Below are 16,721 nucleotides of genomic sequence, written 5' to 3' on the forward strand. Positions count from 1 at the left end.
ATACCTGCTTTAGTCAAAACGGTGCAGAAGGATCAGATTCCCCACACACCAGAAAACCTCCCCCCGGCTTCCTTGGCACGTCCCCCTGAGCAAAAGCTTGCGGGCAGCACCGGGGAGAGACCGGGCAGCTGAAGACACTTCTCACCGCACCAGCGTCAGACATTGCTGACGGGCTGATTCTGGAAAGAGGATGGATGGGAAGGGTGGGAAACCTCGCCCTCTCCTTGCATGTGTAGGAGGATCAGCCGCCTAACTCCTGTCCTCAGGAGCGGGGGGTCTGGGGTTTCTCAATGCGGAGAAACAGATAGTCCCTGAAACCGCAGATTTTATTTCTGGCAAAAAATGCTCCCCCAGCCAGGGTTTGTGTGCGAGACAAGTAATTGTGCTCCCTTGCTTAAATAAATCATTGATGGGTGAAATTACACATGCTCACTTAAAATGTAATGTGATTAAGAGATTATGGGATCGCAGTTAATATGTTGCCTCACAGCTTCTGGACCCAATTCCTGACACCAGAAATCCATCAGCCACAACTGTCCCTCCTTGCGGGGAGGCAGCTCCTCCTGCCACCGGCAGCCGTGAGGTTTGGCCGGGAGGGGGGACCGGGGGTCTCCCGCCTCTGCTCCCCGCAGGGGGTCGGAGAAGGTGAGAGGGAGCGTCAGGTTTGCGTTCAAATAAATAATAACTTCTTGCTGTTGTTGTCTGGGGGGAGGAGGAAAAAAAAGTTAAATGGAAAGGCAGGAGACGGGGTGGGGGGAGGAAGCGAAGGGCTGGGGCTGCGCCTGCAAGCTGATTACCTCTCATCTGAAAGCTGCTCCATTTCCTCACACATCGGGTAAGTCCTTTATCATGAGGTGGCACAAGCCCTGCCGGGGGCTATTGGTCGCCCCGAGGAAGGAGCCGGGATGGCAAGCGGGATCCTATCATCAGGCTGCATAATAACCCCGGGCTCGCCACAGCTGCGCTGTGACCCTTTGTGATGGAGCTGATAGCGCTCCCGTGAAATAATGTCCTCCTTTTGGGTGTGAAATCACCATGTTTATTAATTGAGCTAGACATGAGGGTTACCTTTTTCTTTCCAAGCCATGAAAATTTGTGATTCAGGGCAAATGGTTCTCCCTTCCCACTCAAGTTGTGTTGCCAAGGGGTTGAGAGAGAAGGACCAGCTGGGGAGAAGAGCTATTTTGGAAGGTCGAGAGGGACTGAGCTCTACGGCAAGTTCAGAGTAGATTCATGCGCAGACACCCCACACCTCGCTCAACCGCAAAAGCAGTCCCCAGGCAAGCACCGCGGGGAAATACCAAACTCATTCCCAAAGGATGGAAGCCGGGGTGGGGAGGGATGAGCCCCTCGTAGCCTGCCCTGGCCGTCCCGCGTGGGGATGCGCGGCGCCCCACGCCGCGGTTACCGCGCAGCCCCACGCACGCACTTTAGGAGGTGGGCCGTGCCGAAAGAGTACGGCGACTGTCTCCACACGCACTTTCCTTTCTTTTTTGGTTTGTGGTTTTTTTTTTTTTTTTTTTTTTTGCTTTGCAATTAGGCTTGAAACAAGCTTATTGCACTATGTTCTTCTGGGCCAATAATACTTGTATTTAACCTAATTAAAGACGACCTTTTAAAATATCTGAAATATAAACACGCCTTTTTTTTTTTTTTTTTTTTTTTTTCTTTTCCCTCTCCCCCCTCCTTTCCTACTCTGGTTTAACAATTTAACGTTTGACTCTCCGGGCTGGAACATGCAACCTTTCACCAGAGCACGGTGAGAGAGAGGGAGGCGGAAAGTAGCAAAAACCTGCGAATGAGGCGGAGGGACTGGCTTTTCCCAAGCGTCCGCGACACGCTTCCAGGTAGGCAGCTACCCCCACCCTCCCCCGCCTCCCGGGGCCAGATTTCTTCTTCCCTCATTCCTCTACTTCCTCATCCTCCTCCGGTGGGCAGGGGGCGGCAGGCAGGGAGCGAGCTGGGTGCCGCCCAGGAGCCGGGGTGACAACGCTGGGCGTCGGGACCCACGCGGGGACAACCAGCTCCCGGGGAGGGGTGCGGAGGGAAGGGAAGCGCTTCTCCCTGCGCGCCGAGCAGCCGCGCGATTTTCGGCCGAGCGCTGCCTGCCGGGGGGCGGGCGCGCTGCGTGGGGCCGGACACGAGGCTCCCACGGGAGGCAGCGGCACTCCCGCCTGCCTGCCGCTTCCCGGCCGAGGTGGGGCTGCGAGGCTGAGGCAAAGCCACCAGAATAACTTGGTAACGAGTGTGTGCATTAATGCCCTCTACGCCCGTCACGCAGGAACTGAACGAGTCTGTTTCCCGTGAAAGCCCACCCTCGCACAATCTCAGCGAGTTTTTTCCGATCAATGGGAAATTTAGACCTTTTTTTTTTTTCCAGGGCAAACCCGAATATGCTAATTTTAATATTTTTTATTTTACTTTTTTTTAAACTGTGTAATCAGAATTATCCTGGGATTATTTTTTTCCGTTGAATGACATTACAAAGAATTTTGTTAAAGAAAGCCAGACTAATTGCTGCCAGAAGAGTCTTTTCATAGAAAAGTCTGGTTTTCATAAAGCAGTTTCTGTGGATGTTGCGGTTAAATCCAAACGCAGTGGAATAGTGGAAAAGGGATTTTTATTTTTTTTTTTTAAGATAGATAGATAGATAGATAGATAAAGGCGATTTTTCTCAGCAGCAGGAAAGACCACGCTTTAGTAAAAAAACTATTCAGGGATTCACGGGGCACACATTGAGAAGAGCAAACGCCGGCACACACCCGAGTGGCCGCATGTTTGCCGGGCGGCTCTGCCCCCGCAGCAGCCCTCCGGTGCTCTCGCCCCCGGCCCGGGCCGGCCCGTGTGTCCCGGCAAAGCCCCTCACAGCTCCCGGGGCAGTTTCTCCCGGGTCGGGGCTCTGCGGGCGCCCTCGGAGCGCAGGGTGTGAAGTGCGGCCGTCCCATCGGTGGCCCGACACCCCGTTCTCTTGTGAAAGTCTCGGTCTTCACCTGCGGCGAACCCAACAGCGCTGATGGGGGAGGCAGGACCCCCACCCGGAGCCCCCCTGTCCCCGCCTCCCAGCAGCAGCAAGGCGGACAGGACACCAGGCAGCCTTAGGGAGCACAGCGGCCTTCCCGGGAAAGGTGGGCCCGGGGTCGGCCGCAGTGCTAGCCCGGGGAGGTGGGGGGGTGGGGGGGCCTGCCACCCATCAGCCGTCCCAGGCAGCTACGCAAAAACGAGAAGCAAGAAAGATCTGAACAGTCCCGCAAGGATGTAAAGATCGCTCACATTTTTCTCTTCTTTTTCTCCATTTTCTTTCCTCTTTAATTTTAAATCTCCCTCGGTTAACCATCCTGCTTTCCTCTCCTTTTACTCCCTCAGCTAGGGGGTCTTAGGTAGAATTTTTAACCCACTTCGCAACATCAGAAACAGAACAGGACCCCCTCGTCTGAAGGAGAGTCAAAACAAATAAGTAAAAGACGGAGTCTTTCCGTGCCGCGGGGCAGAGCCTGCCCCACCGTGCCCCTTCGGGGTCCCGAGCCGGTCGGAGAGGGCAGGAGCATCCCTGCTCCTCTTCCGTGCCCAGCCGCTCTGTCCCGCCGGGTTGGGGCTGGCTCCGCCGTGTGAAAGGGGAAAATCGGGATGGAGGCAGATTTCTGCGACAATCTCCCATTCCGTTGGCCACAGAGAGTCGCGGGACTTTTCCAGCCGCTAATTTCCAGCCCTTCCCCTATCACCAGCAGCACAGCCACCGAGAGGTGGGGGTTCCACACACCTCTTCATAACCTAATGCCCGCTTGGACTCCTGGAGCTCTTCACCGTGGCAGGGAACAGAGAGATCAACCACCCCGCGGGATGGCTTTCTTCTTTTTTTTTTTTTTTCCCCCAACAACAACAACAACAACAACATCCTCATACTCTAACGCCTTTGCAGACAGAGCAACCCCAGCCCGGTACTGCTCGGCGGCCCTTTTGTTCCCGGTGGGGAGACCCGGTCTGGCTCGGCTCGGCCCGCCGGGGCTGCGGGGAGCCCGGTCCTCCCCTCCCTCCTCTCGCCGGAGCGGGGACGTGATAAAAGGAGACAGGGCTCTGAAAGGATTTGATTGAAATGGCGTGTGCCAAGCTGATGGGAGCCAGCGAGGGACAAAGCGCCGAGGAGCCATGGACACTCGAGCAATTATTCCTCCACGCTGAAGGTGGATTAGTGCAATGGAAAGAAGCATATGTTCGGCCTGGGGCGACACTCCCCCTGGCTGGGTTTAGAGAATGAGAGCGGAGAAAGAGGCTGAACCTGGAATATCAACTATCCGGGAGACAGCCCACCCCACCCCCTCTTATCCCAGCCTCTCCAAAAGTCTCAGGGATGGAGACATAAATATACACGCCCATAAAGATGAATAGATAGATACAAACAAACACACAAACACCCAAAAATACAGATGCACACGCACCTCTAGGTACAGCCACACACGCGCACACGGCGCTGCACACCGGCTCTGCACAGATAGGCGGGAGCAAGAGGCGCCCTAGGTGGAAAACCTCCCCGGGTATGACAATGCGAACAAATAAACAGTTGGCCTCCAAGAAGGTCATAGCAGCAGCCAGTTCTGCTGGAGGCTCCAGTTTCCCCAGACCTTTCCCAGGAAACTTTCCAAAAGCAGCTGCAGCAAGGAATCGGGTGATCTCCATAACCCCCTACCGGGACCATGTCCAGGCCCTCCTGGAAACACAAAGCAAAACCTCAGTTGCCCCTTTTCCACCTGATTTTCTTCTAAGCCACAGCCACCTCCTGTTCTCGTTCCCTAGCTCCCTGCAAAACCCCATCCTTTCCAGCAGGATAGCTGCAAGTTCTCTCAAGGGCATTAGGATGGGAAGAAGCCCCAGCAGCCAGCCTGCCAGCAGCCAGCCTGCCAGCCCCCATCCCAAACACCGGCATGCCAGGAACAGCCTGCATCAAGGCTCCGTGGCAATGGGACACCCATCAACTGCTGTCCTGGATCATCTACACCCATACACAGGCTCCAAAACTCAGGCAGGCACAGCAGGAGCACATTTTTAGCACTAATACAGTGTAGCTTGTTAGGCCTAATGCGGAAAAAGAGCACTGAGGCCAGGCACTGCCCCTGCTTTCCTCCCAGCACTGCCCCACTGGCCTCCCCCTGCCTGGGCGCACCAGCACGTGATGCAGTGTGGGGTGTCTCCCCAGCTGTTGTCCAAGCCATCCCGCTTGCGGGCAGAGAGATAAACTCCACCACAAGAGAGGAGGAGACAGGACAAGCACAGGGAGCAGCATCAGAGGGCAAGGAGGACAAGCTGGAGGGAAGGGCGCCGCCAGCAAACTTTAAAAGGAGGGAGGGAGATAGAAGGAAGAGAAGGGAATACAGCTCTTTCCTTCTCCTGGGAGCCCTGAAAAATGCTCTGCTCTACAATCAGAAACATGCCCCAAATATTTCACATCGCCACTTCTTTATCCTTAGCTTTGGGGATCAGGATGAACCATACACAGAGAAAAGGGGGCCAGCTCTGACCAAAGCAGTGCTGAGGCAGGAAGTTCTGCAGGATGAACAAGCAGGTAGGAACATAACCAAAAACGCTGTACAGAAGCAATATACATCCCTCAACCTGCAAGTGTAACTGCACAGCTCACACTCCCGCTAGAAAGCAACTCTCTATTCAGAGCCCCTGCATCTGCTTTCAATCAAGTATTACAAAGGGAATTAACTATACCACAGGCAGCAACAGCAGTGAGGCTTGAGAGCATCTCTGGACAGAAAAGGTCTTCATGTAGAGGCTGCAGATCTCCTATGGAAAATAGGATGTGTGTGTGTGTGCACAACATGCTCAAGGAACAACGTGGTGAAATGGCTTGCACTTCACACCCAACAGTCCTCCACCCTCCTGCTGAGCACAAGACAATTTCTTCCTCACCTAGGCTTTCCCAGTTTCCCCTCCTTGCCCTGGTTTGAAGATCCTCTGTGCAAATGAGCTCTGTGACTACAAACAGGACAATAACCATGGAGCTTAGAGTAACCTCAGGGCCCTAGTTTTGAGAAGGAGGGACTCATGGGGAAACCACAGGCTTTGGGTGCCAGCATGTGCCTTGCAAAATCAGAGCCTGAAAGAAAAGTGCCACAGGGAAACAGCGGGTCCCTCCTACACTACCAGAAAGCTCTCGATAGTCTTATCCTGATTTCCACACTACATTCACTCAGTGAAGATGCTCTAATCGCTCTATTGGTATGATAAAAATTTTGGGCCACCAAAGTTGAACTCAGCATCAGAGAGACATGACTACAGTGGTTGTAAGAGGGAATAAAAGACAGATTTGTCACCTTCATATCTACATCACCAGAAAGAAGTAACAGTTCAAGAATACAAATATTCTACAAATAGCCACCATAAGCTATATGTCTGTTTACCCTGCCTGAAATATCAGCTGTTTCATCCACCCAAGAAAGCCTAGGAACATTAACTAGAAGAAGAAAAACAAGGCTATTTTGCTATTCTGAAGCCAGTAAAGTTCTGCTAGTAATGGGTCATAAAAGACTTTCACTTTTCCTCTGTTTCCAAATGCTTGCTTTAAACTACTTCTTTTCGGGACTCTGGGGTTACTAAACTGAATACTGCAAGTGGAGAGGTTGCAGCCTATGCGGAATAAATGATTTAAGAACTGGGCTTGGCTGATTTATTTTTTCCTCCGTATTGGAGATAAAAAGAAGGAACACATTCTAGTAATCCCTACTCATTTTCACAGCCATTCTTGCACCTGTAACTCAAATAATGAAGCCATTTGTTATTTATATTGCACTTTCCCCTCCATTCTAGATTTCTAACGATCTGACCCTGTTTTATGGCCCTGACAAAGCCTGAAACCGGTGTGGACTTCCAATAATTGAACAATATAAGGAAAAATCTTTAACTGGAATGAAGCAGATGTTAGCTTCATGCAGTCCCCTAACTTGATTATTCTTTGGACAGGTTAGACAAGCATTAGTGATTGATAATGATGCTAATTAACCCCTTTCCTTTCCAAAACAGTAAACCAATGCCAGCAGGATTCTGCAAACAGCACACACGAAGTGTGTACCAGTATCTGTTCAAAGTGGATCAGGGACACAACTTCATTGCCCAGTGCTCAACAAAAACCTTATCCTGCTGACACCAAGCTGGCTCCAAATCTTCTCTAGGAGTTAACAGTTCCAGCTGCTTGCAGGGCAGAGAACAGAGACATGGCTCTTTCATGCAGAAAAGGTGCACGGGACAAAATCGAAGGCACCGTAATTCTTTTTATACTCCCAACCTTTCACGTTTGATTATGGAGTCAGTTTAAATCCCTCTGCCCTCACTAGCTGGGATGGACTTCACACTGCTCCCCATTGGAAGGGTGCTAGTTATTTCAGCTACACTTTCCTAACATGAGAGCTGAGGCTCTGGGAATCTGGTCTGGGCTGAGACATGCACGGAACAAGGAGGGAAAAGGAAGTGCACATTCTGGAATTTAAATGGGAGGTAGAAGATGAGTAAACAAACAAGGAGCTGATCTGATTATGCAGTCGAATTTATCATGGACAATAAAGAACTTGCCTTTAAATGTAAGGGTTTGGATAAATGAATACTCCTAGCAAGTGAATAAAATGTATTCAATTAACTAAAAACCTTGTGCACTTCTGAACTGAAGTGGAATCGACTGTAATTGATTTATTTGAAACCAGAGGTTAAGGACTGAATTAGCTAAGTACAACTGGGTATTTCAAGCCACTGACTTCTCAAATGTCAAATCCCTTCTATTTTAAATATTATTTCAGCTGCGGGGCATTGCTGTCCTGATGGCTGTTCCACCAGTTAAATCTCAAATTATATTAATATTTGATTTTTGGAGGGTGGGGTAAAATACGGTACAAAGAGGAGGGCTCTCCTTGTTCACGGTGAAAGAGCACCAAGCTGTATTTTGGTTCGCATGTAGGAATTAGCTTAGCGTGGCAGCAATGGTCTAACATTCAGCCACCATTCACCCTCGTTTTCAACTGATATGGGGGAAAAAAATAACAACAGATTTTTGTTTAGTGTATAAAAGCATGACCTAGAATTTCACTGCTGCACCTCGATCACAATGTTAAAAATGCATCCAAAGAATGCTGAAGTAATTAGCACGTTTTAGTAACTGCACATCGGTCACAGCAGAAGAGGCTGAACCGAACCTAGTCTGATTTCCATTATCGCCTGTAAAATCCTTCCTTAGAAATAATAGTAATAAAGAAATCTATGCAAGGTCATTTCATTTCTGGTTTTTGGTGGCTTGATAATGCAGCAGCAGGATACTTAAAGTGCGCTCTCCTAGCATGAAGTAGCTAATTATATCTTTAAAACATTATTTATTATGACCTTATAACGTTCTAGCATAAGACTGCTTTATACATTGACCAGTGTAAAACGATTATATTGGGTACAGGCTTCAAAAAGTAACAAGCATCTGTAAATCCAGATATGAATGAATGGTATTTAATAAGATTGTTTTCGTTTAAAAATGAGTATTTATGTGTTGCTGTAGAAAGAGCAGCAATGTATTGCTGTTTATGAATGCTATTGTGCCTGAGGTTAGGATCCCCCACACAATCTGAGATGCAGCCAAGAAAAACAGCCCTGATAGACAATGCTTCACTTCACCTGCTACAATACTGTGCATTTCATTTATGTCAAGAATATGTACAGTTAGGGTTCATTCACCTCATTATTTTGTTACATCTACTTTACGGTTAACCAGTCTCTCTTGGAAATAATAAATAACTGTTTTTTAAACAATTGCAGCTTTGCATTCAAAGGATCCACTTTCAATTTATAGAAAAAAATATTCACCATTTTTATAAACTAGCTGGCTCTCGAAAATAGAATTTAGACTCCACCAACTCTCTTTCTGCTTGGCAAGATTGATTTTACACTGCCTTCCATAAGTAGATTACCAAAGCAAAATGAAACATCTTGGGCTTTATCTAATGCTTTGCTTCACCAGCTCTACCAAACATCAAAATATATGAGTAAATGTTAATTCTTTGTGCAGCTTTATTGTAAACACCTTCCTCTTAACCTCCTCAATTTCTGCCTGAGCAAAAAGGGGAAAAAAGGGAGAGAGAGAGAGAGTCACGGAGGGGAGAAAAGAGAGAGAAAAATCAGCCTCCACTACCAAAATATCATCAGCACTTAAAGGAGACCCTCTCTTTAAAATGCCTTTACATTCTAAACTGCATTAAGTCTCCCTTCCTATGATATAACATAATCCAGCCTGATCCTGACTTCACCTACCCCCCAGGCCAAAGAAAATAGATTCAAACTCTGAATTCTCACATGTTTTTATAGCCCATCTTCAAGACGTACACTCAATTTTTTTAAAGCGAACTTCCCTGTTTCACAACTGGTTTCCACAAGAAGAAACTCAAGATAAAAATTTCAGTCCCTTACAAACTGACACAGCCATCTCAAAATGTCAGTCTGTGCATTCCACTAAAACACGAACCATCAATCAGAAATAATCTGTCTCCTGCAAGATTTCACTAAAGTTCACAACCGTGAGATGATTTTGCTGGCATAGACTACGGAGCTTTTCTTTTTCTTGAGGGGGAGGGAGCACCCAGCTCTGATTTATCAGTACATAATTTTTTTCATAGCATTCATTTTCAGCATTTTCTCAGTCATGATTCTTTTTTAAATGTCCTTCTTGAGATGTGTGTTTTAATCTCTGCTCTCCGTTAGGACAATTACATGTACAAAATTTTATAGGCTTATAATTCTGTATGCTGTATATAAACATAAATAAAAACCTAGAGGTCAACATAAATAAAATAAAACTTTTATTTTTTAAATAAAATTATGTTTTGGTTAAAGAAAAGATAGTGTGTCATTTTTGTTAGTAGTACAGACAATTTTTTATCCAAAAGAATACATTGTGCTTTATTGTGTCATTTGTCTGAATACAGACTCAGTGGAATATCTAAATGATACCCTGCTCTGAACTCCAAGTTGAAAGTAAGTTTTTATTATACTTGAGGGAAACAATGGGTTCAGCTGCTTATTGCAAGGAGCAATTGTCAAGGGAGAGTTAAACTCAATTACTGTAACCATACTGAATAAAAAATACTGCCAAGAACAAAAATACGCCTGGGTAAAGACAGCTACTGAATAAAAAAATCGACATAAAGCGTATCAAATATTTATTTATCTGGGCAACAAAGGACTATGATACATTGATAGGCATGGAAACTACTGCCGGCACAACTCAATACAATACAACTATAACTGTTTCCAATATGGCCAGTGGAAATACAGGATACCAGGTGGTCCCAAATGTTTGAAGTTCTTTGGGAAAAAAAAAAAAAAAAGGAGTAAAATAAAAACAAAAGAAAGGGAGAAAGAAAAAAAAAGAGGGGGAAAAAGGAAAGTAAAGCTAAATCTTGTTTTAAAAGACAATATTAATTTATTGCTCTGTTGGTGCTTTCGGGAGAAGGACAGTGGATGAAAATAACTTTTTTCATTTTCCACAACACATAAGGGTTGTAAAACCACTAACATGTTTAAAAACCTTGCCAGGGTCCAACATCACTTTATTTTATCTTCAATGAGAAACTAAATGTCATACTAATTATATATAAAAATTATGTTTTTTTATTTGTTCAGCTGCTTCATTGTCGCTTTTAACATGCTACAACAGGGCTAAAAAGGATGAATCCCAGAGAAAAACCCCCAAAAAACCTCTGATATCTAAATAAGTACCATGAACCACATGATGAACTAAGAGGGGAAGATTTAAAACCCACTAAACAAGAGGTAAACGAGATCACCAGATAAATAAAAAAAGGCTTAAAACAGACTCACCATATTTACAATTCCCATTAAATTACACATAAATAAATATATACATACATGAACACTGATTCCCTTATATAATAACCGTGAATCGTGTTGCAATAGAAAGTTCAAGTTGGTCGCTTTACCTTGGACAGGAAAAAGTTCTACAACTGAAGATATGACATGGAACCGCTTGTGTTTTGTGTTCAAGTTTATTCACAATACTGATAAAATGTCATCAGTCCTTTTTGCCTTTTGTATGTCTGCTGTTGCTGTTGTACTTTTTCACTTGTTTTATTTTCATTTTTAGTATGGCTACAATCTTAACTGAAGTTTATGTAAGGGAAGGTGGTGATTCAGTCCGGTGAAGCTCATAGAATTTTTAAGTATTATTTATTTCTTTTTGTTTGTTTTTTTTAAATTTTTTAATATATTTTTAGAAAAAAAAGTCCTTTTCTTTTTTATTTTATTTTTTTGTTGGGTTTTTTTTTCTCCTTTTGTTTTATTTAAAAAAAAGTTCACAAACTCAAGACAGAACTTTTTTTCTTTGCTGGCTCCGTCCCCCTGTTCTGTTCTCTTAGGCTCCAAACTGGGGTAAAACGATGGTGGCAGTGGGAAGAGGGGGGAAATTTAAGCAGGAGCAAATGGAAATGTGGATGCTGGGAAGGGGTGTGGAGAGAGGACAGAGCAGTCCTGCAGAGTCAGAGAACAGGACTGGCAGAAGGACGCTCATTCTGTTGCTGTAGCCTGGGGTGCTGGGTGCCGGGGAGAGGGAGGAGGGAGATGAATAGATCGATGCGCTATGAGGGGGAAGGGAGAGGAGTGTGTGGGAGGGGGGATCCTCACTTTCGGTGCTTCTCCTCTTTGTCGCCGCTTTTGGTGCTGTTGTCTGTGTGGCTGTTGGGGTTGTTGCTGAGGTACATTTTGTCCATGGCCTTGAGCGCCTCAGTGAGATAGTTCTGCAGGGCAGTGACGGCAGCACACACCGCCGGGCTCCCAAAGCCGTGCGAGATGAGGTTGAAGTGGGTCAGGCAGCTCTGGATGCCCGGCTCCAAAATGGGGTTGGGCCGCGAGTTCCCCAGGGGAGATCGGTCCTGAGCCAGCAGGTCGGTGAACTCTTTACAGATCTGTCTGTAGCACAAATGGAGCAGAGAGACAGAGGGAGGGAGGGAGGGAGGGAAGGAGGGAAGGGAAGAGAGAGGGAGAGAAATGAACCATCACTGGCAGCAGCAAAGCCCGTGCATTCTCCCTGCTAGACTGCACAAGCCCCTGGATCAAGGGGGCTCCTGCTCCGGAGTGCACACACTCTCTTGCTTCTCCCCCTCCTCTCTATGCATCCTTCCCCCTAATTTTCACACTTCCCCAGCACGCACAAACCTCTTCCCTTCACCTTGCATGCACACACAACAGCACACCATAAATCACACCCTGGCCCCATCCAACACACAGGCAGACAACAGGAACAGGGAGACATATGCCTCTTGCCCCACCGCTCTCCATACCTCAGCCCTCAACACTCTCCACAAACACACATCCCTGCCCAGCCGGGATTTGGGGCACAAACACAGTTTAAAGTTCCTAAGCAGGCTTAACAGATGGGCTGTGATGTCCAAAGGTAGGTTAAGGGATTTATTCACATCTTGGAAGATCCCTTTCTTTGGAGGGAACCAGAGAGAGATGTGGGCCTCTTCCTTCACAAGGCTAAAACACACACCTGTGTGTCAGGAAGAGTGAGTGAGGGCAGAGCAGGGAATTGAGGATTTAAATTAGGGTATTCTGAAACATTTATATATGTAAATCTCTATCTCCAAATCCAAAGGGACCTTTCCACAGAGGGGAAGGCTGACGCTAACCAGCGCCTGGAAATTTCCTTCCAGGGAGGTGAGAAGGGAGGATACGAGGGCATGGTGCAGAAGATAGGTTATATCACCCACTCACTGCACAAATGGTTGGAGAAATAACGCACCTTAGCGCAAGAGAGCTCAGAGGTGTGTTGAAACAGTTTGTATTCTAAAACCCGCATTAATGTCTTCCAGCCATAAAGCAGCTCCCATCTCCTGCTTGTGTCCTCTGGCACTGTGCCCTTTGATGACACCTCCACTGGTAATTAAGGGCTACCAAACAACCCTTTTAATTTCCAGCAAACATACCAAAACAATCATTTTCTTTTCACGCACCACCTGGAAGTCTAGGCAGCCCCATCAACGATAAACTCTGCTAGCATTTTAACTGCGTACAGATTGTCATTTAAAATGTATTTTTAATATCCCTGTATTTGCTAAGTAACAGAGCTGCTTAGGCAGGAAGAACCATTGCCGATTTTAATGAACTGAAATCAGTTTAATGTGCCAGTTTTATTTTACTGTCAATGGGAAGCCTCCCCCTTCTACTTCAGTTGATAAGCTAAGTGAATAGGCCCAGAAAATGTTTTGCTTTGAAGAATTACTGCTTTTCTGTAACTAAACATCCACCCTCAATTTTCACAACTCACATTCAAGGTAATCTGTGCAAACTGATTTGATGGAAACCAAGCTGGGTTGCAGAGTTCTCCTACACAGGAAGGCCAATACACACCCTCACAACTTGCAAAGCCATCAACCACTGGTTCTGCAGCAAACAAATATATTCACTAATAAAAGCCCCAAACCTGAGTTTGCCCCCCTCCCTCATTTCTAAGCAACATGCCAAAAAGTTAAATGTCTTACTTTGTAGCTAGAAGCATGTTTTTTCTTGTGACTTGCTCGTTTGGATCGGAATGTTGTCGGTTGAGAAATTCAGCTACTGCTTTGGCAGGAAATTCTGTCTCACAAACATACCCAAAATCTCTAGCTAGATGCACTGCTTCTCCTGAATAGGGAGGCACGGGTGGGGATGGAAAGAAACACATGGCTCATCAGTACACATCCCACAGAGGCAAAAATCCATTTGAAAAAAACTCCAAAAAACCACTACATTCTACTTGGGCTCTTCTCAAAGGCTTGGGCATTTTCTCTTTGAAAAAGTTAGGGAAAGCAATGCTAATTACATCTTATCTTGCAGTTTTCTTTGCTTCAGTTGAAGGCAATGCAAATCTGTATTTTCATGACAATTGTTAGAAGTGAAATCTTGCATAAGAATTTTTAAAAGTTCACATTGATTAACAGATACTTTTAGACAGACAGGCTCCATCCACCTAGAATGTGCGCTTCGATTTACATCTCCATACCTATGGAGAGCCATTTATGTACATTTTATTCACAGCTATTTACTCTGAAAATGTATTTGCCTCAGCCACATCTCTATATTCTTTTGCATTGCATCAATGATTAATATTGATCATAATTACTCCTAGAGCTCTTCTAAATAAAATGCATTAAACAGCTAAGTGTTTAAAATTTAACTTGATCGCATATAATTATATGTTCACCCCCAAACAATTAACCATGAGAATTTTAGGGTCATTCCACTGAGTCTGTCTGTTTTGTTGATTTTCAAATCTTTGGTTTTAATTTCCTGAACCAGTTGGTTTTTACTGCAGGGCTTCCTGCCATTAGCTCTAGCTCCGGAAGAACGCATGCGCCAATTAGAGCTTCAAAGCCTCAGTCCAGTGAGCTTGTTTCCATAAAATGGAGCGGATCATAAACAATAACAGTACTCTAGAAACTGCCTCATCGCTACAGGACTCAGAGCCCCAGCAATGTTTATACTATCATCTCCCCAAAATTAGCCACCATCACCAAGTTATCTGAAGATCGGGCCTCTGGTTTTGTTTTTTTTAAAAATCATTCTTTTCAAAGCCATTGTATGTGAAAGCCAAACAGAACAATAGATTACCATAAAACCTTCTCCATATTCATTAACATCACAAATAATGTTAAGCATCTACCAAATCTAGACTTTTTACAAGTTTTCCCCTCATGATTTTTTTACCACAGCGTGTCAATGCAATTGCAAAGCCTTTTCAGAAACATGAAGACGCGGTAATTTTCACGCAGTATAAATATAGTTTGTTCACTAATCCTGATGTTTAAAAAAATGATGTCTGGCATCATCGCACAGTGCTCTTTTCCCCATCTCTTTGCACATGAAACATTTTTCGCAGAATGCGAAGCAACAACAAAACAAATTCCCCCCTATACAACCAAACTTAAGCTGAACCTGGACAGCTCGGGCTGAGCTTAAAAGCACTTTACAAACTGAACCGGTCTAAAATGCAGTTGAACCCATACATAAGGGGAAAGGAGAAGGATCTATTTGCAGGCCTCAAACATACTTTGTGTCAGCCAGCGTGACACAGCCACTGCTTCAAAACTAAATGACTGCAAACTCCTGAGCTCCCTACCTCCCAGTACAGACAGCATAGGACATCCCAAGGCATTAAAAGGAAGCTGCACCTTTTCTGGCCAAAGCAAAGCAGAGGAGAATGATATAGCCAAGGGAACATGTGTTCTGAAAATGAGAACCAAAAGGGAGTGGGGGCTGGTGGTGGTGCAACTTTGAGGCTTTCAGGACGCCATTAATTCATGGCTGAGGTCAAGGATTCCCAAATTAATTCAGGAAGTAATGGTCACGCATTTCTTAAACGCAGATGTCAGAAAAGTTAAATGATTTACTGTTATGTGGCTGCAGGCTGAGAGGGAGAACAAGCTTAAAGTAGCTGCAGTTTCTGACATTTAAAATCACTTGGTTGTCCACCTGTGGCAGAAGAACAACACTGAAGTACGAGAGGCTCTGCTGCCCGTAACTTCCAACCTGATACTCGGGTCTCTTACGGGGCTAAGCCCACAATCCCCCTTCACAGTGATCCTTCCCGTGCTGCTCCCAATGAGATCTGCTTACTCCGTAGAGGGATTACTCATTTGAATGAGTGAGCAAGATGGGGCCCTGAAAACAGCTAGCTCGGAAACTTAAAAGCAAAGAAATGGTAGAACGCTTTGCTGAGCCTGCAGGACTCGCACAAACCCGTTTCAGTTATAACAAAAAGCAAAGACACACAATTAACCTGATCTTTTTATAAGACACAGAAAATAACACCCTTCCAAATGCCAACAAGCAGCACTGACTCTGGGAAAGCAGTAAAAAAACCCCAAACGACTCAACACCAAGTCTTCTCCCATTTGGCAAAAGCAACAGGCACATTTTCAAAACGAGCCCTCCCAGCTCTTTTGAGTCACTTACCCTCCACGAGTGATGTGAGCAAGGTAACGTTAGCAGCTTTACGCCTCCCAGCTGGCAGGTTTAGTCCTATTTTGTCCAGTTTCTCCCTCAGAGATCTCCCTCCATTTTTAGACTTTGCCCTGCTCCACACAGAAAGGCGTTGAGAAATGGGGCCTGGGGGAGCACCTGCTCCTACTTTGGCTCCCACCCACACATGCCCCAACACATCGCCTTCCCATGGAGGGGAATAAAGGCACAAGGGACGGGATACATGGCTGTGGGTGGCCGAAGACCAACTGTTGCTGAAAGCTGAATCCCAGCTATAGGGATGGTGCTTTGGATGTTTCCACATCTAGAGAACAGGGGCCCTCACTAAGGTCTGGATCAGCCCCAGGGCTAATGGGGAGCTCTGAGGTGGCTGCCTGAGCTCCCAAGGTGCCATGGACACAGGCAGCTTCTCCCAGGTGTGATGGGAGGAGGCCGATTTGTATGGCCGGCAGCCCCAGACCATCACCGCCCTCACACCAAACTCTACATAGCCCATCTGTGGCTCCTCAGCAGAGCTGGACTAAGCGGGGCTGCAGAGATGGGAGCTGCCTCAATTAATCCTGAATGTTATTCCCTGCCCAGGCACTGCCTAATTGCCTGGGTGAGACCACAGGGTGCCTGCCACTAAGCCGGTCATGGGGGTGCGTGCCCGTGGGGGTGTTCATGGCCACGACGGGGGCAGGGACACGCAGGGGCCCTCACGGCGGGGCTCGGGGACC

General features: G+C 46.3%; 1 protein-coding gene and 1 long non-coding RNA gene across 2 annotated transcripts in view; one reads left to right on the plus strand and one right to left on the minus strand.

Annotated features, from left to right (window-relative positions):
- Nucleotides 1-854: 854 nt before the first annotated feature.
- On the plus strand, nucleotides 855-6,657 carry LOC108445806. Its single transcript, XR_001860779.1, has 2 exons — nucleotides 855-1,847; nucleotides 3,917-6,657. It is a non-coding gene; the product is annotated as an uncharacterized LOC108445806 (long non-coding RNA).
- Nucleotides 6,658-9,807: 3,150 nt separating this feature from the next.
- TFAP2A (transcription factor AP-2 alpha) overlaps nucleotides 9,808-16,721 on the minus strand; it is a 17,836-nt gene continuing 10,922 nt past the window's right edge. Inside the window, exons 5-7 of the mRNA XM_017730626.1 lie at nucleotides 15,976-16,306; nucleotides 13,524-13,665; nucleotides 9,808-11,949 (exon numbers count right to left, since the gene is read on the minus strand). Of these exons, the coding sequence (XP_017586115.1) occupies nucleotides 11,661-11,949; nucleotides 13,524-13,665; nucleotides 15,976-16,306 (762 nt within the window). The 3' untranslated portion in view covers nucleotides 9,808-11,660. The remainder of the gene's footprint in view (nucleotides 11,950-13,523; nucleotides 13,666-15,975; nucleotides 16,307-16,721) is intronic.

This window comes from Corvus brachyrhynchos, unplaced genomic scaffold (assembly GCF_000691975.1).
Source record: "Corvus brachyrhynchos isolate BGI_N302 unplaced genomic scaffold, ASM69197v1 scaffold43, whole genome shotgun sequence".
Lineage (NCBI taxonomy): Eukaryota > Metazoa > Chordata > Aves > Passeriformes > Corvidae > Corvus > Corvus brachyrhynchos.